The following is a 22,315-nucleotide window of genomic DNA, read 5'->3' as shown; positions in this document are numbered from 1 at the left end:
AAAGAGGCCGTTTAGTTTGCAGCATCCTTCCCCACTCCCTCCTGCCCCCATTATTTAACTGTGGGGTCCCAACATCATGGGTGGTTGATTCTAGGTTGGCTTTGGGTTGGCTTTGGGCCGGCGTTGGGCCGGTGTTGGGCCGACGTTTGGTTGACTTTGGGCTGGCTTTGGGCTCGCTGATGAACGTGCCCACACTTAGCAAGCACAAAAACCAGTCCCTCAGCTGGTTTTGCTTGCTGCGCCGCAGCCAAGCGTGGCTTGGACACCCAGCTCGACTTTTCACCCCTTCTCCTCGTGTTTTCTTGTTAATGTGACAAAGAGAGGAAGTTTTTGGGACCTGCTCTGCTCCCTCGTTATATATTTCTGAGCTTGTTTTTGGCTGGTAGGGGATAGCGTCGCAAAGAGATCTTTGAGTTGACTGGTGTCCAGAGCGCAGCTGCAGCTGTCCTGACAGCTGCCTGCGTTTGTTTGCTTTAAGGAAAAATACACGTGGAAAGGGAAATGCATTTTTATAAACCAGACTCTCCTTGGCTGGCAAAATACGATGCTGAAAATTTCCAGCACCTCCTTTCCTACGAGGGCTGTTTGTGGGGAGCCCTTTGGGGTGCCTGGCACCCTCTGCCCACCATGCGGAGGGAGCGATCGGGCAGGGCAAGGGTGATGGGGAGCGGTGGGGGGTTGTAACCCTCAAATTGCAGCAGTTTGAGGCTGGGGATGTGCAGCTCTCCCAGGGAGAGCTGGTGGGCTCTGCCTGCAAAGCACTGTGGCCAGCGCCTGCCGGCGTTCCCAGCTGGAAAAGAGTGAGGTTATCCCATGGGACAGCGACATCCTGCCATGGGTTGGGGTCCTGGCTCTGATTTCAGCCATGCAAACCACAGCCTGGGGCTTCTCCTGGGGCTTCTCCCCGTCCCAGGCACCGCTGGCATCAGTTGGGCAGTGACAGGATTTGGGGATAGTCACAGTCGTCCCCACGTGTGGGGAGAGGCTTCACCCCACCGGCATGACTGGAGCCGGGGGGCCTTGAGTGTTCAGGAAACAACAATATCCTCCAGGTGGAGAAATTAGTTAGTTAATTAATTAAAAGGGGGGGAAAAACCTCTTTAGCAGGGGGATTTTGCCGCTGGGGAGTGCAGCACCACTCTCACCGCCCGATCCCTGCCGATGGAGGGGAAGTGAATCTTAACCCCCCGCCTCCATCACTTGCCATGAAGCCAAAAAGGCAGAAAACTTCCCAAAATAACCCCCCAGTTCCCCGGGCTCGTGAGGCGGTTTGTGCCACGCGGTTTGTGCCGCCGTTAACAAAGCCCTTTGATTGCAATCCTCGCGCTTTCATCCGAGCCGCTAAGCCCTAATGTCTGATGTTTTTGTGCTTTTAGGCATTCGTATGTTAGATGGCGATGTAACAGATGTTGTTGAAGCGAAGTCGCTTGGCATCAGACCCGATTACATTGACATTTACAGCGCGAGCTGGGGGCCAGATGATGATGGGAAGACAGTTGATGGACCTGGTCTATTGGCCAAGCAGGCTTTTGAGCATGGCATTAAAAAGGTGTGGATCCCGCAGCGCCCAGACGCGCTCGCCCTCCTCCTCCTGCCCCGCGGGGAACGCGTGCCGGGGGACGGGCGGCTCGGCCCCCCGAGGCGATGCCAACGCTAAGGCTGGGGTTGGGGAGGCGGGGGGGGAGGCGAATCATCTCTAATTTTTCCTAGTTTTCCCCGGCGTCCCTAAGAGCTCCGGTGGATTTTGCGGCTGAGGGCGGTGACGGCGGGAGGTGCCCGGCGATGGCGCGGCCCCGACGGGAGCCCTCGGCACGGCCGGCGCCGGCGGGAGCAGCCGGCAGCGCCGGGCAGAGCAGGCAGGCCCCAGGTTGAGTTGCGAAGCTCTACCGGGATGAGGAACCCAAAGAGGTTTCTGGAGGGGGGTGACTTTGCACCTCAAAATGTCCCCCCGGGTGCCGGTGCGGAGGGAAGTGGCCGCCCCCACGCCAGCGTCTCCATCCCCCTTCCATCCCCCTCCCCAGGCCCCTGGTACCCTCTCCTGGGGGTCTCTGTTGCATTAAGCATTTCCCTGGTTTTCCACCCAAAACGAGCTGCTGTGCCATGACCGGGGGGATACGTGGGTGCTGCCGCAGGATCTGGCCATTGGGGAGCAGGGAAAATTCAGATTATTGTCCCTGAAGTCCTTGGGGACAGGACTGAGCCGGTGTCACGCATTGAAACCGCCCCCCGCTTCACCCTCTGCCTCCGATCCTGCCTCCGCTGCCTCTGCCCGCAGCGTGGCGGGGCGGCCGCGGGCCGGGGCCACCAGCCTGCCTGTTATCTAAAAATAGGGTGGAGTTTTTTTCCCACTATTTACTTGATTTCCTGCCGGGACCGTGAGCCTGCCGAGGAGTCCCTTGAAGTGCCGGGGAGTTCACGCCGTGTAAATACGGGAGAACAAGTTGCTTTTTAGACCTTATTTTTGCCGTGGGCAGCACAGGGTACTTGCCTGGCACAGCCCTGCTGGGATGCTTGTTTCTATCTCCCAGGGCACAGCAGACCCTGCCACCCCCATCCCTGTCCCCCCACTGCCACCCGTGTTTGTGGCACCCACTATCCCGCATGCACAGCTCTTAATTGCTGATTTCTTCTCCTTAAATAACGAGGAAAGCCGCAAAGCCGCCACTTTTAGCCCAAGTAAACAGCTGCAACTGAGTTGTAAATCCTTAAAATTGAGTTTTTAATAGAAACATTAAAATAACCTTTATCTATTAGCGGTAGGGCTGCACTGGGGTAATTTATCATCTTGTTTCTTGCTCCTCCAGCCACACCTTATTAGTTCCCAAGCTAATGAGGGGATATTTATCCTGGGCTCTCACGGAGCGCCGTCGGGCGAGCACCCGAGCCCCGGCAGTTCTGCGGGAGCGGGGAGATGCTGTGCATCCTGCATCCCACCGATGCAGGGTTGGGTTAGGGATTCCCTGGTTTAAATGATGCTCAGATCCAGGTTTTATAGCAGCCAGGAGCCCTGTGCTGGGAGGGCGCTGGCTTAGGAGGATGGCAAATAAAGAAGTTGGGTGTTTGGGGTCTGCTCATGGAAATCTTGGTAGTTGCTTGTTTGGGAGCAAAGGAACAGCGTGTTTTTTTCTAGTGGTGAGCTCTTGCTCCACCAAGAAACGCTGTCGGGTGTCGGATGTGCATCGCTGTGGGTCATTTATGTGCCTGTTCGTGTCCTCGTGCAGCCGTGCTGGCTCCGAACCCGCTTTCCTCCAGCGCAGCCCTGCCTGGGCATCGTGGGGACACCCACGGCTGCCACGCTCGGGGTGCGGGATGCAGGGGAGGTCTGGGCTCCCCGTCTGTTTATCCCGATGGAAACCATTGCTACGTCTCTGCACACCTTCATCAATCAGTGCCTGGTTTTAGTCCTCCGATCAGTGATTTAGGAAGGCCAGGGTTGCACGCAGTGGGGCTTGCCCTCGGCGATGGGTGGATTTTGGTGTCGGAGACCGGACGGTCGCTGGCTGCACCGAGCGCGTGGGCTGGGATGCTGCCGCCTCGGAGATCCAGGAAACCCTGGAAAGCGGGACGGGAGATGCCAGCAGCAGCCGTGGTGGGCTGGCGAGCTGGGTCGAGCTCTCCGTGACGCAGGGCAGGGCAATAATTCCTTTTGCAATTGGACTTTTTCTTGCAGAGCTCCAGACGGCTTTATTTAATCTTTGCTAGGGAAACACCCACCCAGCGTGGCTGGGAGGCAGCCCAGATAATGAAAAACTTTCATAAAATCAGGAAAGAGCCTGACTTAGCCTGTGTATCCAGAGGCAGGGTCAGCTCCGAGAGCCTCTGCCCCAGGAGGAGGGCGAGACAGGTAATAAACCATCCCTCTCCCCGCAGCGCTTCAAACCCACAATAAATCCCACTGAATTCCTCTGGAGCAAAGCTGCTGCTTTATTATTATTATTATTTTTTGTGGAGGAAGCCGCTGCAGAGCAGTGGGAGGGAGGTAAACACCAGATCTGCCCAGGCTAGCGCCGAAATCTCTCCGTGTAGCCGGGGGGAGGACGGGGGCTGCTCCGCCGCCGTGTGCTTCCATCGCCTGCCAAGCCCAGCACCGTGCCGCCCTCCCCGGAGAGCCCTGCCTTACGGGGCAGGGAAACGAACCAGCCGCTTCATTTCCTGCCCCGAACCCCCTCGGGTCACCAAAATCCTCCTTTGGGACCACAGCACCCTGTTTGAGAACCCCCATGGGGCTGGGTTATTCCTGGGTGCCCCCGTGTACCCTATTCCTGGGTGCCCCCGTGTACCCTATTCCTGGGTGCCCCCGAGTTATTCCTGGATGTCCCCGTGTACCCTATTCCTGGGTGCCCCCACGTACCCTATTCCTGGGTGCCCCCACGTACCCTGTTCCTGGGTGCCCCTGGGTACCCTGGCAGTGGTTCAGATGGAGGGGCAAGCAAGGCTCGCCCTCGCACCGTCGACTTCGTTAGGGGCCCCTCGTTGGCATCGCGGCCGCCGTTGCCAAGCAGGATTTTCCCCCGGCTCCGGGGAGGTCGGGGCGGCTGGCATGTCCCTCCCACCCCCCCAGTTCCCGGTGGGCTCCCGCAGTCGTACCCGGAGGCGGCAGCTCCATCAGATGTTCCTGCCAAGCGATGGGAGAGGGGGGAAGAAAAGGGATTAAAAAATAAAAAACAAATAAAAGTAACCTAAAAGATAGGCCGGGGGAAAGTTTCTGATGGTTTGGGTGGGTTCACGAGGGGCTTTGCGGGCTCAGGGTGAGGGAGATGTGGGGTCTGGGGGGGTTCCTGCTGGTTCCTCCCGCTGGGCCTTGCCCGCGCCCCGGGAAGCGCCACACTGGTGTTGCCGCCTGGCCCAGGGGCTCTGAGCACCCGAGATGTTTTACCCCAGGAGAGCCCACGGAAGATGCCAAAACCCCCATCGCCAGAGGCTCTCCCATTGTCACTGCTTGTGAAACGGGGGCTGGCCAAGCCAAGGGGCATGTTTGTGGGTGCTGATCCAGAGGGCACTGGGCAGGATGGGACCCATCCTTCCACCCTAACCAAACCCTACCTCTGACCCCAAAATCAGGCTTACCGACAGCATCCCAGCGCCGGGGTGGGGGGCTGCCTCCTCCTTCCCATGCTGAGATGGCTGCTCATCCCAGTCAAACGCCTCCTCTCACCCCCCGTCCCCTCTCTGCCCACAGGGCCGCAGGGGTTTGGGGTCCATCTTCGTCTGGGCGTCGGGGAACGGCGGCAGAGAAGGCGACTACTGCTCCTGCGACGGCTACACCAACAGCATCTACACCATCTCCATCAGCAGCACCACCGAGAACGGCTACAAGCCCTGGTACCTGGAGGAGTGTGCCTCCACCCTCGCCACCACCTACAGCAGCGGGGCTTTTTATGAGCGGAAAATAGTAAGTTTTACCCCGACATCGAGCGCGGCAGCATCTCCTGAATGTTTTCTGCGAGGCTGGGCTGGATGATGGCTCGGTTGTAAGAGCCAGGCTTTGCTCTTAGCTCTGCGGTGGGTTTTGCTCGTGCTTTTTTATGGTGGGGCTAAAATTGCTCTGATCCTTGGGGAGAGCTCAGGGATGTGGCGTTTTTTCCCTGGTAAATGGGTGAAAGGGCTGGAGGTTTGCACTGTGCAAATATTTACCTGGCCCCCAAAGTGCTTGCTCCCTGTCCCTTGCTTAAAAAAAAAGGGGAAATTTGGAGGATTTTTAGCCTGAGAGAGGAAAAAAAGAGGGAGGATGGAGGCATTTGGCTGGGATGTGGCAACCCCAAATGGGGAGCAAAGGCTTTTTGGAGCCCTGAAAGCATGTGCACGTGTGGATCAGCCTGCTTTTCCCTGCTGCCCAGGCTGTATTTGCCCTGTCCCAACAGCTGCTGTGGTCTCGTCACAGCAAGTCCTTTCATTGCCGACATCCCTGTGCATCATCCGAACCCCAGGCACTAAAACATCCCCCACTGGCACGGTGCCTTACCCAAGCTGGGAGGGAGTTTTCCACCCAAATTAGGTTTTTGACAAAAAATTTGTGTTTTTTACAAGACGATGTTTGGTTTTTTTTTTTTTTTTTTAATTCAGGAGTGATTTTTTTGGCCCCTAAAAGATTAATTTCCAGAATCCAAGTGCCTCGTTGGGGCCACTTTCATGGCACTAAGGAGCGTTCACATGGCTGAGGCCAGCACCAGCCCAGGGCTGCTGGAGCATCGCTGGGTAAAAAAGCACCTTCCAGGGGCACCTAGAGGAGAAACTGGGTGACATGTCCCCCCTTTCCCCTCCAAAAATTACCAGATTAACTCAAAACCCAGGTGCCTTGTAAAAATTTAACCAGTGGAGCATCTCTTTGCCCACCTCCTCTCTCCGAGCTTTTGGTACCCAAGCATTGTGCTCTGCCCTGAAATGAAAAAGCTGGAAATGGCTTTTTTTTCCCTTTTTTTCACCCATGCAAATGGAAATTACTACCTGACACCAGGAACTGGAGCTTTTAAGGACAGTATTTAATATGGCACAGCTCAACAAGCGCCCATGGGTGCGTACCCACGCCAGCTCTGCCCCGCTCACACCGCTCCATCCGTGCCTTTTCCTCCAGCTGATCCACAGCAAAATTGACATTTTTTCCCCCCCTTTCAAATAGTTTTTTCACTTTTAAGCAAAGGAATATGTAAGCAGAGATGTTTTCTCATGTGCCAAATGTGTCTGCAGACCATTTTGTGGGGCTCCGAGCACCCCGATGGCATGGGAGCCGTGGCAGGGGTTGGGTACCCGCAGGCTCAGCTCCCCGCTGGCAGCACCCGAGCAGACCTGGGGGGCTCGATGGGGTAGCGCCTGCGCTGGGAGCATCTCTGGGCTGCAGCTCCTCTCTCCGCAGGTCACCACGGACCTCCGGCACCGCTGCACGGACGGCCACACCGGCACCTCCGTGTCCGCCCCCATGGTCGCGGGCATCATTGCCTTGGCTTTGGAGGCAAAGTAAGTCTAACCTCGCCACCAGCGTGCAGGGAGATGCTTCCAAATTTAGTAGCCGGTGAGCAAAACCAGAAAGAAAATGTGTTTTTTTTTCTCCTCTGGAGCAACTCAAAACAGGGCAAAGTTATTCTAAATTGCTCCTTTTTGGCAAGGTTTGATACAGCGTTGTTGTTTTGCATCTAATCTTCCTGCAGGTGTTTTATTGAGCTAATTCTTCACTTGTTGCCATCTGTTGAAAAGTTGGGGTTGGGGAGATAAGTCAGGCTTTTAATTTGGTGCGTTGAAAACCGCTGACAGCCAGCTCCAACAGGAGTTTTATAAATACTTCCTGGGAAAAAAAATGTCAGGAAACGTCACAGAAAATGGAAAATGTCTGTAGAAGTGATGGTTTTCAGCGAGTGTTTCATTTCTGGGGGAAAAGGACTACTTCTGCATAATGTCAGAAACCCATGTGGATTCAAACGAGCTGCTCTTTGCCTCTTGTCCCCATCCTGGTCCCATCGTGGACCCCAGCCCAGGATAGCCCTGCAGGGGGGATCAGGCTCACCCCTTGGGCATCCCCATGTTGCTCCATGGAGCATCTTCTCATGAGCGTCTCACTATAATTATTATTTTTATGGGGTGGAAATAAAAATAAGGCTGGGAAAAAGCCGCAGGGCAGCTCTGCGCTTGTGTCCGGGGACGGCAATCGCGGCGTGTCGGCTCCAGTCCCTCTCCTCTGGTTTAATCCCATCACTCAGGTTGGGTGAGCATGTTTCTGGAGATGCCATTTTCATTATAAGTATATTAAAAGTTTTAGATGTAATTTTGGAATTGTTTAGCTGAGGCATAAAATGCAACATTAAGTCCCAGAGCTTGGTGCTCAGGCACTCTGTAATGACGAGAAGGAATAAATTGAACTTCTTTTCTTAAATGTTGCTCGAGTGCAATATAAATCCCAGCTCAAGATGCTGAAGAACCAACAAGAAAATGGAGAAAACCTTCCTGATTTGCTCCAGTTATACCCCAGAGCATGAGAGCTAAATACCCTTGGCCAGGAATAAATCCTGCAATGCCCGTGGGCACATGGCATCTCTCCCTGGGGTACCCCCCTCTGCTGGGGCACCCCAAGTGATGGCCAACCTCCAGGCAGGGCATCAGCATTTAAATTGTCAATTCATGCTCTTTTGGAGCAGGAAAGGGGTTTTTTGTTTTTTTTTTTTTTAAACTCAGTGGGGGTCCCTGCTGCTGCTGGGAAGACTGGGAGCAGCAGAGCCATCTCATGAGCCACGTCTTGTTGCAGCCCCCTGCTCACCTGGAGGGATGTCCAGCATCTGCTGGTCAAAACCTCGCGGCCGGTGCACCTACGAGCAGCTGACTGGAAGACCAATGGTGCGGGGCATAAAGGTGAGAGGCCGCGGGGGCGGAGGCGTGAAAATGGCCACAAAAGGGAAAATAAAGGTTCCCAGAGCTTCACACATGGGAACGTTCACCCTGGATGTCCACTCTCAGCTGGCTTGGGCGCTCCTACCATTGGGCTGTTGAGTGGAGGGAGGAGAGGGCAGTAATTCGTGGGGTGAGATGCTCAGAAGCCTTGCTTGGTGGAAGCTTGGAAGCCTTGCTTGGTGAAGGCTTGGAAGCCCTGCTTGGTGGAGGGTCTCCTGAGCTGCAGCGTTGACTGCTCCTTTCAGCAGGCTGCTGCCGGCAGTGGGTTTTCCATGGTGCCAACACAGATTTGGGGTGTAACTCGGGCAGGATGATGAGCTCCATGTGTTGGAGCACCTCATATCCAATAGAATCAACTCCATGCATTCCTCAATGGGTGGAGGATATTCCACCAAGCTCCGAGGAGGAGCTGCTGGCTCCTGCTTGGAAGGCAGTGGGTTTCTGAGTCTTCTCTCTTTCCAGTTAGCCATCTATATGGCTTCGGTCTGGTGGATGCAGATGCTATTGTGGTGGAAGCCAAGAAGTGGAAGGCAGTCCCTCCTCAGCACGTCTGCGTGGGAAGCCTGGACAGGGTGCCCAAGTGAGTGTCATGAGGTGGGGGGGCTCTTGCTGGGCACACAGCCACTTGGAAGGAGCTTTGGTGGAGCTGGCTCTTGCGATGCAAAGGCTCAGCTGCTGTCCCAGCATTTGGAAAGGGAAGTTAGGAGTTGGGGTGGTCGGGACAAGCCCATGTGCAGGCAAGGTGTGATGTTCATTGATTTTATGGTCAGAGCGACCTGCACTGTTGCCCCGAGGTCTGTTTGTTGAGTCAGAAGTGCCCACCCAGGGTCTGTGCCTGTGGCTTGGTTCAGAGCAGGTCCCACGGGGGCTCTTCAGGACCAGCTTTGATGGTGGATGATTTATTTTTGCCCTTTCCATGCTTTTACTTCCCAGGCAGGTGATCAGCAGGGAATTTTTGAGGGCTTGATGGTGAGAGACCCAAACCAACTCATCCACTGGGTCCTACATGAGTGGTGATGTGTTGGGCTCTCCTCCCTCTTCCACCAAACACCTTGTCCTGATGGAAGACACCAAAAACCGATGCTTTGTTGCAAGGGTTCCCAAATTTCCAGTGCCTGGATTTGCTTTGAATTTGGCTTCAGGTTCAAACCAGCTTAGGTTCACATCTCATCCTTGGTAGGTCCGTCTCTGCTAGGTTAAAGGGTGGGATCAGGGATCTGACCAAATGGACCCTCCTGGTTTACCACTGCCTGGCTGTAGAGCAAGTTGAGTTGTTCATCGGGAAAACAGTTCCTTCGGAAAGACTCGCATATGCAAAGCAGGAATGAATTTGGAGCCAGGTGTGTTCATGAAACTATTTATCTGATACAGACACTAATTACAACCCAGAGAGGAACGTTGCGCTGATAATTGCAATAAAGCAGCGCCCTTGCAGCCCATAAGGCATAGATCTTAGAGCAGTTCAAACCCACCTCGTTACCATCAGGCAATTCAGCAAATTCCCCTGCTAGGACACCGTGTTGCGATGGAGGATGAGATAATTTTTGCCATGAAGCAGTAGGAGACCGGATTCACATATAACTGGGCGTCCCTGCTGCTGGGAACCGGGGAGCGCCGCTGTGCCCAACATGATGCTCTGCTCAGGTACATCCGTGCGGACCACGTGCTGCGCGCCAGCACCCTCAGCAGCGCCTGCGCCGAGCACCGCGACCAGCACGTGCTCTACCTGGAGCACGTCGTGGTGCGGCTCAGCATCTCGCACCCGCGCCGGGGCGACCTCCAGATCAGCCTCATCTCTCCGGCGGGGACCAGGTCACAGCTCCTTGCCAGGAGGTAAGAGCAGCCGGAGCCAGCACGCGTCTGGGCTGGGCAGCATCCTTGTTTAGGGGGTTGCTGCAAGTTTGCTTGGATGCTTTGGGAAGGCAGGGGGCATGCTTGGGTCTCGGCTGCAGGAGGGCTCCGTGCAAGGGTGGGGGCATGCAAAGAACCCTAAAATCCTTAATTACCTGCCTACCTTTTCCAATTAAATAAGACATTCAAAGTCACACTTCTTGATGCGTGGCGTTACTGTTGCAGGGCGTTCGACCACTCCAACGAGGGGTTCAAGGGCTGGGAGTTCATGACCGTCCACTGCTGGGGGGAGCGGGCGGCGGGGGAGTGGACCCTGGAGATCCACGACACGCCGTCCCAAGTGCGCAACCCCACGGTGCCAGGTAAGGGTCCCCCAGCACCCACCGATCGCCCTCGCCCCCAAAGCTCTTTGCAGGCTGCTTTGCTTGGCTGTAACTTTTGCTCCGAGTTTTATGGTCTTCAGCAAAAGTGTATTGCCCAAATTTTTCAAAAAGGGGACTAACCCTGTAGCCCTGAGCGCAGGAGGCTGCCGGTCTGGCTGAGCCGGGAGCGGGTTTTCTCCCACAAGCAAACTTGTTGCAACCGAGAGCCGGGTTTCCAAAATTAAACCGTAATGAGTCAAAACGAGGAAACCCAAGAGCTGTAATTGTTGTTTGTTTGTTTTGCTTGGGACATCTGGCGCGGGGGCTGGTTGTGCAACGGCGCAAGGGGCCGATGCCCCTCGGGCTGCAGACGGACGCACGGACAGACATCCTCTCCAGGCTGCCATCGCGCTGGCAGGGGGTGGCTGGGCTCAGCCTGGCCCCCTGCGTGTCCCCAACCCCGCCGTGTCCCCCCCTCCCCGGCTTGGCCGCCTGCTCCCTGATCCCTTCCCGGCAAAGGAGCTGGGCTGGCGGGATCCAGCCCCACTGGGAAGGGGCGGCCGCCTCACTGGCTGGTGGCAGCGGGGCATGAAGCATCCTGCCCGGGGCTGGCGTGCATGGCGGGGGTGTTAAAATCCACACGATCGTTGATAGGGAGCCAGGAGGGTATTAAAAATCTCTCCCACGCGACTTTCTGGCGAGAGGCACACGTGTGGGGGGGTTCGTTGTGCAGAAAGTGTTTCTGTTTGCTGCCTTCCCCCAAAATCTTTTGAACTCAGAGAGCGGCAGCGAAGCGCCCACAGAGCTGCTTTTCCCCCTGTGTTTACAGTTTGCAGCGGGTGTTTCTGAGCCCCTCGCGGGCGTCAGGGCTCGGCTTTACCTGGCTTTGCAAAACAAAATGCAAACGAGCGTGTTAAGTCACCCCCCTTGAAGGGTCTGTGCTGGGATTGAAGCAGAGGGGGCAAAGCAGGAGGAAAAAGAGGGAAGATGCTCCCAGCCCGCAGCAGAAAACGGGTATTAAATGTTAATTTAAGACCATTAAATTAAACCATTTAATACCAATTAAATACTACGGGTGTCCTGTGGCTGGCACTGCTGCATCCCCAGAATCAACCCCACGCAGCCCGGGCTTTCCTCACGCAGGACATTTTAGATTTAAAGCAAATTTAATTCTTTTGGTGGAGGTACACGGCTGAGCTTTTCCCCGGCTGATGCCGCCTGAGCTCGCCCCTTCGCAGGCTCCGCTCCATCCCGCAGCAGGTGGGTCCTCTCAGCCCTTTCGGAGAGCCAAGGGATTGGGGTGTTGGAAATTTTAAGCCCTTCCTGGAAACGCAGGGATTAGTATTTAAAGCCGAGCGTGCCATGGGCGTGAAGTGACTCGCATTGATGGGGAATTGAAAGAAAAACAGCATTGGAAAGAAGCATCAGTGGGTTTTGGACCCTTTCCCCAAAGCGACGTGGGTCGGGGAGGACCCCAGCGTGGGTGTAAGGCTGTGGGTGTCCCCAGCCCCCGGCTGCAGCGCAGGCTCCGGTGGCCCCCGTGGTGTTTCGGGGGATGCCGAGCTCAGACCTCTGACATGTCAGATACGGGGGTGGCTGGAGCAAGAGCAGCAAGAAATAATCCAGCGTGTGCTGGGCAGCTTTTGTCAGACAGAAATAATCCTCCATTATGGAGCTTTTACAGTTACTGTTTCTCTCTGTACGTTGGGCATGAAGGGTATGGTGATGCTGCCGCTCATCAGGTGAGTTGCAGTGTAAAAAATCACTTGTAGGTGCCTTAAAAAGCTGCATTCATGTGGGCTGGGAGCTCATGAACATTTCTGGGCGTTGCTTGTTTGCTTCTGCATTGCTGTGTGCGTGGTGAAGCCCTGATGGTCCAGTCCATCCTCCTCCTGGGTCCCCTGGGGAGGAGCAGGATGGGGAGCAGGATGGGTGACATTGTGGCCACCCCACAGGGAAGCTGAAGGAGTGGAGCCTCGTCTTCTACGGGACAGCCGAGCACCCCTACACCGCGCTGGGCAGCCCCCAGTCCCGCGGGAGGACGCTGGAGGTGCCAGCGTCGGAGATGGAGCCATCGAGAGCCGCCTTCCTGCAGAGCCAGGTGGAGGTGGTGGAGGAGGAGGAGGAGTATGGGGGTAAGCACTGGGTGAGCTGCCGTGTTGTCCTCCCCCAAAGTACCCAGGAAAATGCAAACCGGGGGAGCCACAAGGCCTGATCCTGCCCGGGGCCAAGGCGGGCTGGGAGGAGCGGTGCCTGCGGCCGGCGCGGGGCAGCAGGATGGCAAAATTAGAAGGTAGCAAAACGCCCCGTCCCAGCGCTCCCACCACAAATTGGTGGTGCAGCCATCTGGGGAGTAAAAAAAGCTCCTCTGCCCACCTTCCCCCCGGTGCAGGCGAGGGCGGGCAGCCCTGCCGGTCCCCGAGGAGCGGGTCCAGCCCCTCTCTCCAAGCTGTTCGTGCACCAGGGTGTCCAGCCAGAGGATGGTCAGGTGGGATTCGTGCTGGGGAGGATGAGCTGGAGGAGAGGCGAGTGCCCAGAGCCATGCAGCACCGTAGGATAGATAGGATAAGATATATAAATCTGTAGGACAATAGATACAGGATAAGATAGGCGGAGGGTCCCCAGCCCCTTCCCTGTGTCCATCTGTCCAGGGAGGGTGTGCTCAGAGCATCCTGGCAGCGGGGTCTGGGGGATGCTCAGCCTCTCCCCCCACTGAGCTGGTCTCTCCCTCCCCAGGTCCGTGTCACCCTGAGTGCGGTGACCAGGGCTGCGATGGCCCCAACGCCGACCAGTGCTTGAACTGCATCCACTACAGCCTGGGCAGCGTGAAAACCGGCAGGTGAGGGGTGGTGGGGTGTCCCTGCGGGGTCCCTGGGTAGTGGCAGTGCCCTTCCCCAGGGCTCGCACTGCAGCGTGGGTGATCGATGTTTTCACAGGAGAAACATATGGGAGAGAAAATGGAGGGAGGAGGAGGTGTGGGGATCCCTGCCCTGGTCTAGGGTACAGTGGGGTGGGGAACATGGAGCTGAAGAGCCCTGGAGGACCTTGGCCGTGCAAATCTTGTTGGGGAAGAAGCATTGGCTTCACCGGCCAGCGTCACCCATGCCCAAGGGACAGCTGGCTGAGGTGCCAAATCACGTCTGGAATTGGGGTTTCCACCCCTCAGTCTCTTGGGCTGGCACAGGGATAGTTTCCCCATAGTGGGGGTTGCTGGCCAAGAGGGTCCCGGGCTCTTTGTTACAGAGCCACGACATTCAAGACACCCTAAACCTTAAGAAGGAAACGAGCCCAAATCACCATCAAGGCTGAGGGATGCCCCGAATGCTGCAGGCGAGGGGATGGCGGCGGGTGCCAGGCTGCCGGGAGGTGGCCGGGTGTTGGCACCGAAGCCACCTCGGTTCCTTCCCCAGGATGTGCGTGAGCTCGTGTCCCGCGGGGTTTTTCGGCGACAAAGGCGCCCGGAGGTGCCGCCGGTGCTACAAGGGCTGCGAGCGGTGCGTGGGGAGGGGACCGACCCAGTGCACGGCGTGCAAGCGGAGCCTCTACCATCACCAGGAGATGAGCAGCTGCGTGGTGCTGTGTCCGCCCGGGTTTTACGCCGAGGAACGTAAGGATGTTTATTGCTTGCAAGCTGTGGCATGAGGATGTGCAGGGGTTGCTTCTATTTTAAGCGCCATGGGTGGCGAAAACACCTTGGTTTTTCAGTATTGGCTTTGAATTCCTCCCCCCCCGGACCCATTTTGCACAGTGAGGGGAGGAGGAAAACCTCTGGGTGTGCAGAGGGTGGTGCAAAGCAGAGGCACTCAACTCAGCTATTAATTAGAAGACTGTAATTAATGATCCTAGCTGCTTGCAAAGCATATTTCTTCTTAGCAAGCAATGACAGATAAGGTCATCTGCACTAGCAGGGGCTCGTTGGGGTGGGAGACGTGCCTCTCCTCCCCGGGGAGCTGGTGCTGGGGTGCAGCGGGGCTTTGCGGCTCCAACCCACCGCTTGCAAATCACTGTTTGGATTTTATTCTCCCTGCCTCGTTTTGTTTTTTGAAAGGTCAGAAACGCTGTCTGAAATGTCATCAAAGCTGTAAAAAATGTGTCGGCGAAGCAGACAAATGTACTGCATGCAAAGATGGGTTCAGGTAAAATACCAGCACGAGAGGAGTTTATACCTGCAGTGTTGGTACCTGTGGCTGAAATTTGGGAAAACCAATGGGAAATCAGAGAGTGAATTAGTTAAAGACCCGAGATTCTGCCTCCGTGGTACTATAGCTATGGCCTGAGTGGGGCTGGGATAGGACAGTGGTTTTCCAGCAATGCGGGTGCAGGTGGGGCGGCCCCGACCCTGCGAGGAGCACTGGGCACCTCCAGCTCAGGGGCTGTAGAGCAGAAGCCCAGCCGTGCTCTGGAGGCATCTGGAAGCTGTTTTCCATCCCCAGGCGCACGTGGAGGTACAATCCTGTAGCGGTTTGCGTCCTTCAGGGGCTGTAAGTGAGCCCGAGCCCTGGTGTAGGAGCGGGGCTCTCTCAGACAAGGAAATTGCTGCTGCCAAAAGATTATCTGCTCCCTCGGAAAAGCAAAAGTGGAGGCACTTGTCAGACATAATCCGCACGGCGCTTGCTTTTTATGGTCCAATATCCTTTTAAGCCGGGACTTCAAATCATCCCTGCTGTGGTAAAGCAGCACCGGCCCAGCCGTGACACTGAACCAATTTCCTTTTATTCTGGGGAGCCTCACAGTGCAAAAAGCCTTTGGGAGAGCTGGGCTGGCTGCCCACGGGAGAAAATAACTTTATTTCCTCCTGGACACTTAATTAAGGAACGTGCAGACATCCCTTTGGTCCAGGCAGGGCTTTAATCTCTCCTGAAGCGCTGGCTGGCTTTCCATCGCCTCCTGCGCTGCGGGCTGAGGCTGCTGTAGGGCACCGGGGGGTGCGGAGATGGGGCTGGGCGGTGTGGAGTCCCCCAAGCCTGTACCTTCAGATGCAAATGTCCTCTCTGCTTTCCCGGCAGCCTGGCAGGAGAGAGCTGCGTGCCGGAGTGCCAGCCCGCCATGTACCTCAGCCGGGAGCCCCGGCGGTGCGAGACCTGCCCCGCCAGCACAGGTACATCCTTCCCCCCACGGCATCCGCACGCTAAACCCCAAACCCCTCGTGCGTCAAGAGCTGTTGCCCACGGTACCCACCCCGAGCCGAGGCACAGCGAAGCAATCCCAGCTCTCCGGCACATCCCGCGAGGTGCGGGGAGTATATTCACATTAGAACGCTTTTTAGGGAGTTTTTACATTTTTATTAGAGCCATTCTTTATTTCCCGATTCCTCCGAAGCCAGGTGCTTTAGTTTAATAAGGTTGCAGGGGAGGCTGTAAAACCCTCTCGGAGTGATGGAAGATGGCTTTGCAGCATGTAAAAATGTCAGGCAGCCGAGGCGTGTCATCCCGGCCGCTGCTGGCCTCCCCTCGCCGCCCGAAGTCGCTCGGCGTTCCCTTTAAATCCTGTGTTTTTTGCTTCTTGAAAGTCCAATTATTTTCCATTGTTAATGTTTGCATCTGCCCTCGAAATCATCGTAGATCTGATGATAATATGATCTCCAGACAATCCATGTTCAGTGGCGTGAGTCTCGTCTATCATACATGGGCAATTTCCTGAGACTAAATCCAAAATATTTATTGATCTTGTTGGCAAGCGTGGAAGGGAACAGGCTCTTAATCCCTTAAGAAAATGACTTCCCTTCTAATGCTTATTCCAGTCAGTGTAAATGTACTTCACCACAATTATTTTTCAAGCCTTTTCTCGTCTCCTTTTCCTGCATAACCATTTCTCAAGCCTAACGTGTGGAAAGCCTCTAATAACACCACCTCCATCACTGCCGTTTGCCATCCGGCCGCAGCACGCCGGCCTCGGAGCGGAGGTCTCTGCTTTCCCAGCTCCTCTCCCAAGCCCTTCCCTCCTCTAGCTCCTCCACAGCCCCATTTACCATCTCTTTTTCCACATGTTCCTCTGCATAGGGTGGGAAAGCCAAACCGGTGTGTGCTTGGGAGCAGCAGCTGGTGTCCCGGAGGGGATTTTGATGTGCTGTCCCCCGCCAAGCCCCTGTGGCCGGCTCTTGGCTGTGCGGACGGGCAGGACGCTGGGTTCTGGCTGGGTTTTTTGGGATGGGTGTTGATTTTTTTGCGATGGGTGTTGAGTTTTTTGGGGCGGGAGCCAAGCAGTGGTGCAGGACCCCGGTGACACAACAAGCAGCTTGTTCACTCCCAGGCAGGAGTGGGGCAGAGGCAAGCCGGCTAAACATGAGCCAGCAGTGTGCCCAGGTGGCCAAGAAGGCCAATGGCATCCTGGCCTCTATTAGGAATAGTGTAGCCAGCCGGTCTAGGGAAGTGATCGTCCCTCTGTACTCGGCACTGGTGAGGGGGCACCTTGAATCCTGTGTCCAGTTCTGGGCCCCGCACTTCAAGAAAGATGTTGAGGTGTTGGAGCGAGTCCAGAGGAGGGCGACCAAGCTGGTGAAGGGTCTGGAGGGTCTGACCTACGAGGAACAGCTGAGGGAGCTGGGGGTGTTTAGCCTGGAGAAGAGGAGGCTCAGAGGTGACCTTAGTGCAGTCTACAACTACCTGAAGGGAGGTTGTAGTGGAGTGGGAGTCGGCCTCTTCTCCCAGGCAACTAGCACTAGGACAAGAGGACACAGCCTCAAGCTTCGCCAGGGGAGGTTCAGGTTGGACATTAGGAAGCATTTCTTCTCAGCAAGGGTCATTAGCCATTGGAAGGGGCTGCCCAGGGAGGTGGTGGAGTCACCATCTCTGGGGGTGTTTAAGAAAAGGCTGGACATGGCACTTAGTGCCCTGGTCTAGTTGCCATGGTGGTGTCAGGGCAACGGTTGGACTTGATGATCCCAGAGGGCTCTTCCAACCTGATTGATTCTGTGATCTCGTGTGGGGTTGTGGCCACGCCGCTGCGATGTGGCTCCTGTCTCTGAAACCACCCATGTCACCTGCCCTCTCCCCTGTCCCCGCAGGGCCAGGCGAGGAGGACTGCGCACCCTGTGCCCCTGAGCCCCCCGCACCCCACTGGCACTGTGTCCCTGCATGCCGTGAGGGCTTCTACCCCGCCGACAGCCACGGGCTGCCCAACAAAGTCTGCAAGAGGTACGGTACCACCCCCATCGCAACCGGAGCAAAGCCGCGACCGATGGGGAGCGCTGGCAGCGATGATAAAATAAAAAATCATGCTGAAAACAGCTTGCAGCTGGAGCTGTTTACTAGGGAAATTAAAATAGGGATGAGGGAGCCGGAGCAGCCATGGGGCTGGACCCTGCACGCCCCTGCCTTATAGACTGAAGAGCAGCCGAGCTACACGCTCCCCCAGCCAAGATGTCTTAGGGCTATGGTGGAAGGGGCTCAGCCCCGGCTCCAGGCTTTTTGGAGGAGGTGTGGGAGGAGCGGGGTGATGTTTAGGCAAATATTCCAGCTTTCAATCAAACCTGCTCCGTTCACCCCGCGGCCGTCTTGGAGGAGCGTTCACCCGCTCCTTGGCCCAGCGCTGGGGCTGCGTGCGGGAGACGGGGAGGTGCCGGGAGGCAGCAATTTGCTCCCACTCTCCGGCACCCTGCGCTTTAAGTGGGGAGTGGGAGTGGATTCGGCCTCATTAAAGCAAACATCAAAGGGAAAGATTAAAGGTGACTTGGGAACACCCAACACAGTCCCTGCCTGCCCAGGGTTTCGCTCACCCGTGCTGGCTATCCGGCAGGGAGGAGGAACAGGGGACCAGGGATTTTGGGGAGCCACCATCCCCAGGTGGGAGGCACAGTTGCTGGGCTCTTTTCCCTGAGCAAATGGGTGGGAGAGGCACAGATTCCCCTCGCAGCCCTTTTTCTAACTGGGATTGCTGGGAGGAGAGGTGTGTGTCCCACTGAGCCTTCCCAGCAGGTGACTGCTTTTGAGATGTTGTCACTAGGCATCGAGCTGGCACCACCAAGCCCATTTTTCCCAGGGCTTCAGTAACTTTTCAAGCTTCAGTTTCGCTGTTTTCCACATCTCCTGGTTCAGTCTGGATGGTGCAGTGCTGGCAGACATGTTTTTTGGCCGACGGCCCATTTTGGATGGCTGGGATTGGGGTGTCAGGGCCGATTCAGACCCCAGTGTGGTCTCTGTCCCCAGGTGTGATGACCACTGCTCAGCCTGCGAGGGCTCCAGTGGAAACTGCCTCAAGTGTAAAGAAGGTTTCAGCCTCCTCGGCGGCTCCTGTGTAACAAACGAAACCTGCACCAACGGTAAGTAGTTGTGGCAGAACCACTGGCACCGTGGTGCTTCTCTGGTAGCAAAAATGAGGGTTTCTGGGGATTCCCTTCAGAGCAGAAAGCTGAAAGTGCTGCAGCTCTTGGGCTTGCTGGGGCACAGCTGCAGTGGGCAGGAGGCTTACCTGGCAGAGCTGCTGGATATCTGCCTGTTGCTCAAACGCATCCAAGCGTTTGTATTTCGTTATAGTTTAGTCTTGGGGCTAATTCTCCCACTTGCTGCAAAGCTGCTTTATTCTTTCATTAAAACCATGTGAAAGATGCCCTTAAAAAGCGACTCCTTTTCAAGCCTCTCTCTTCCAACGCTGGAATGCATTGCACCGCCTGTTACGTGCAATGTTTGTTTATTTAAAATGTTAATCTGCTCTCATTTTCTCTTGTTCCTCGCCTTGGCCTCCCAGCTGACAAGACTTTCTGTGAGATGGTGAAATCAAACAAGCTCTGTGAAAAGAAGCTGTTTGTGCAGTTCTGCTGTCAGACGTGTCTTATGGCCGGGTAAAGTTCAGCGGCTGCATCCATCCAGGACTTCCACCAACTGCCAGCCCAGTTTTGCCAAATGTTTAGGACAAAAGTCGATTTTTTCCAGCTTTGGGAGAGTTTACATGGTGCTGTCAAGCATTCGCTCGTAAGTTTGATAGCTTTAATATCACTGTCAGCGCGTTTCTATAGCAATATGTTAAGCAGAGATTGGATCGTACCCTGAATGATCGAGTCCTGAAAGGCAGCAGACAAGCGGTGATATTAATACTCTCAAACACTCCTCGTGAGCAGGGACCGATGCATGATCCATGTACCCAAGCTTGGTTCTTCGCTGAAATCCTCCTGACGTGCCCGCTCCGAGCGGCTGGTGGGAGCCCTCGCTGCAGAGGATGCAGGACTTGACACATTTGCGAAGAAAGAGCCATTTCTGGCTCAGTTTTTGGTGCCCTTTTCTGCTAGGTGACGGCTGATATAAACCTGCGTTGCAAACGGCCGCCACCGTGCTCTGTACATATGTAAAACGATGAATTGGGTGGTTCCCGGAGCGCTGCCCGCCAGCCCACTCCGGCACTCCTGTTCGGATTCGGTCGGTAGCTGTTTCTCTCTGGCAATAACTGGAGATTTGAGGACCAAAGCGAGAGCGGATCCACGTGGCTCTGCAGGCGTGTGAGCCTGGTGGGGCTGTGCAGGCAGGCGACACCGTGTGCCTACAGGGATCCTTAGGGACTCGGGGGGTCCGTCCGCAGGACCAGCCTGTGGGGTCACAGCCTTACCACAAAATGTATTTCCCTCCTGGAACTGCTAGGAAGTTGCTGATTAATTCAGTTCTGGAACGAGCTAGATCCTTCCTCTAAACGAGATGGTGTCCCAATTAATCTCTTCTGTCATTTTGCGTTACGATCCTTCCCGTTTCGCTGGGTATACCCTTCTCTCTCATAAAACCCTCCTGCTCACGGCAGTGTTTTTTCTTGGGCATCTGTTTCCAAAAGAGACATTCCAGGGATCTGGCCAGGAAACTCTTAATTCTACAAAACCCTTCCCCGAAACAAACCTTTTCATGCTCTCTCTTAATAGCAAGTCACGTGGTGTTTATATAATTGTGTTTAAAATATCCTTGGCTATGTTATTTTACAGATTTTTAAAAAATAACTTATACAATCCTTGTTTTTTTTCGCTGTGGACTATTTTTTATATGGGAGTGGGGAATCTTTTTGTGTCTTACGTCCTCCTTTTCTCCTCTCTGACCTTGCAGAGCTGCTCTTTGCACCAGATGTATGTAAACACTTTTTCCTACACTGCATGTTCTGATTTTCATTGTTAATAGATTTAACAAGTTAAGCCTTTTGCCAATGAAATTCACAGTACAAATTGTCACCAGTTCCTTATGGAGCTGGGATAATCCCTGCTTGGTTTCGGTTGCAACGACACGCACCCTGCCTGGGCTTGCCTGCTAGAGCTCACCTCAGCCAGGTGAAGAGGGGAGAGCCACACCGCCACCGGTCCTCACCTGCCTGGACCAAACCCAAGGAAAGATGGAGCTTTGGTGAACTGACCTTTAAGTTAATAAACTATTGATCTTCCCTGACAAATGAATCTGTTCTTTTTACAAACTCATGCAGCCGCCATCCCGACCAGAGGCAGGGCAGCGATGCATCGTGTGTCTTTATTTTGCTGGACAAAGCAGCTGTCCTGGCCGGAGCTCCTGACCAGACCAGAGCACCTGCGGGAGAAATGGCTCAGGAACCGATGAGCTGCATCTGCAAAACCCTCACTTTTATTCTCATAAAGGTCTTGTACCTTCAGAGGAAACTCATATCCCAAATACCTGCCCCGTGCCAGGCTGAGCTGGCATCTCGGGTGCACCCAGGGCCATCTGGGGCTCGGGGCTGCACTCGGGCACAGCTGGGCATATTCTCTGGTTGTGGGGGATCCCGGATGAGCTGGCAGGAGGGCCCGCTCCCCTTTCCCACCCATACACAGAGCATCCTGCAGCCCCCAGTGCCCCACTGCAGTTTGCAGCAGCTGGGAACCGCAGGGACATCTTCCTCCTTCGGCTGGCTGGGGAAGGAGAGGAGCTGCTGGTGCGCTGGGGAGCGGAGGGAGCTGTGGAACCTTTTGTTTGTCGTGTTGGTTTTGCAATGTTTAACTGTGGGCCAGGTGCCCAGGGTAGTGCCTGGGTATCTGGAACGAAACTTGTTAAGTGTGGGAAAAAAAGAAAAGAACAGAGCTCTCCCCTGAGGTAAGATGCTTTCTCAGAGCTGTGCTGCTGTAGGCTTCTGTATCTTACAGGTCTTCACACTTATCAGATGATAAATGTGGATTAATCAGATAGTTTATCACATACAGTGAATCCTTTTGTCACTCCAGGATTCCCCTTTTGGCCTCAGGCCAAACCAGAGGTCAGAACTGGGGTGAAACGCTCCTGGCTTCTGCCCCTTCAGTTGTAAAATAACAAACTTCCATTCCTGTTGCTGTGTCACACGGTGAAAAACTGGGAGCTGTGAATCAGGAGTACTGCGTCAGCTCTGCCTTTCACTTCTCTGGCTCACAGCGGCCTGCCTCTAAATACTGCTCACTGGTAAATTTAGATGTACTGAAATGCTAAAAAAAAAAGAAAGATGTTTACCCTTATGTCCTTGGCATAACTTAAAATACACACTGGGTGAAGCAATGCCGTTTAAGATGACCAATCCCCAGCAGTCCCAGCTTTATCTCGCTTTCTGCTGCCCTCCAGCCTGCCAGGGAAAGAGAAACAAATTCTACACGTCAAGTTCATGCAACAACATCAGCTTCCAGCATTTCCCAGGGCACTAACTCCCTCAGAAATCAGTCTTGGGAAGTAATAAAATTCAGATTATTTATCCAAGCTATTGCAATGCTTCCTTGGAGCTATTAAAGTCTCTCTGACAGTGGTATGCTCAGAGGATCAAAGTGGCTGTGTCTTCAAGATAAATGCATATTTAGGCAA

The 22,315-nt window shown here is 55.0% G+C and overlaps 1 protein-coding gene across 1 annotated transcript in view; it reads left to right on the top strand.

The window, feature by feature from the left end:
• The window catches only part of PCSK6 (proprotein convertase subtilisin/kexin type 6), a 35,488-nt gene extending 14,567 nt beyond the window's left edge, over window positions 1-20,921 (top strand). The window contains exons 7-21 of the mRNA XM_068410210.1: window positions 1,377-1,549; window positions 5,180-5,392; window positions 6,851-6,951; window positions 8,231-8,334; window positions 8,836-8,953; window positions 10,018-10,206; window positions 10,450-10,586; window positions 12,542-12,721; window positions 13,323-13,425; window positions 13,997-14,193; window positions 14,635-14,722; window positions 15,593-15,684; window positions 17,590-17,719; window positions 18,731-18,843; window positions 19,269-20,921. Coding sequence (XP_068266311.1) covers window positions 1,377-1,549; window positions 5,180-5,392; window positions 6,851-6,951; window positions 8,231-8,334; window positions 8,836-8,953; window positions 10,018-10,206; window positions 10,450-10,586; window positions 12,542-12,721; window positions 13,323-13,425; window positions 13,997-14,193; window positions 14,635-14,722; window positions 15,593-15,684; window positions 17,590-17,719; window positions 18,731-18,843; window positions 19,269-19,366 — 2,036 coding nt within the window. The 3' untranslated portion in view covers window positions 19,367-20,921. The remainder of the gene's footprint in view (window positions 1-1,376; window positions 1,550-5,179; window positions 5,393-6,850; window positions 6,952-8,230; window positions 8,335-8,835; window positions 8,954-10,017; window positions 10,207-10,449; window positions 10,587-12,541; window positions 12,722-13,322; window positions 13,426-13,996; window positions 14,194-14,634; window positions 14,723-15,592; window positions 15,685-17,589; window positions 17,720-18,730; window positions 18,844-19,268) is intronic.
• The last annotated feature ends 1,394 nt before the right edge of the window (window positions 20,922-22,315 follow it).

The sequence above is a fragment of the Nyctibius grandis genome, chromosome 11, assembly GCF_013368605.1.
Source record: "Nyctibius grandis isolate bNycGra1 chromosome 11, bNycGra1.pri, whole genome shotgun sequence".
NCBI lineage: Eukaryota > Metazoa > Chordata > Aves > Nyctibiiformes > Nyctibiidae > Nyctibius > Nyctibius grandis.
Note: the sequence above shows the minus strand (reverse complement) of the source record. Positions and strands in the feature narration are given on the sequence as shown.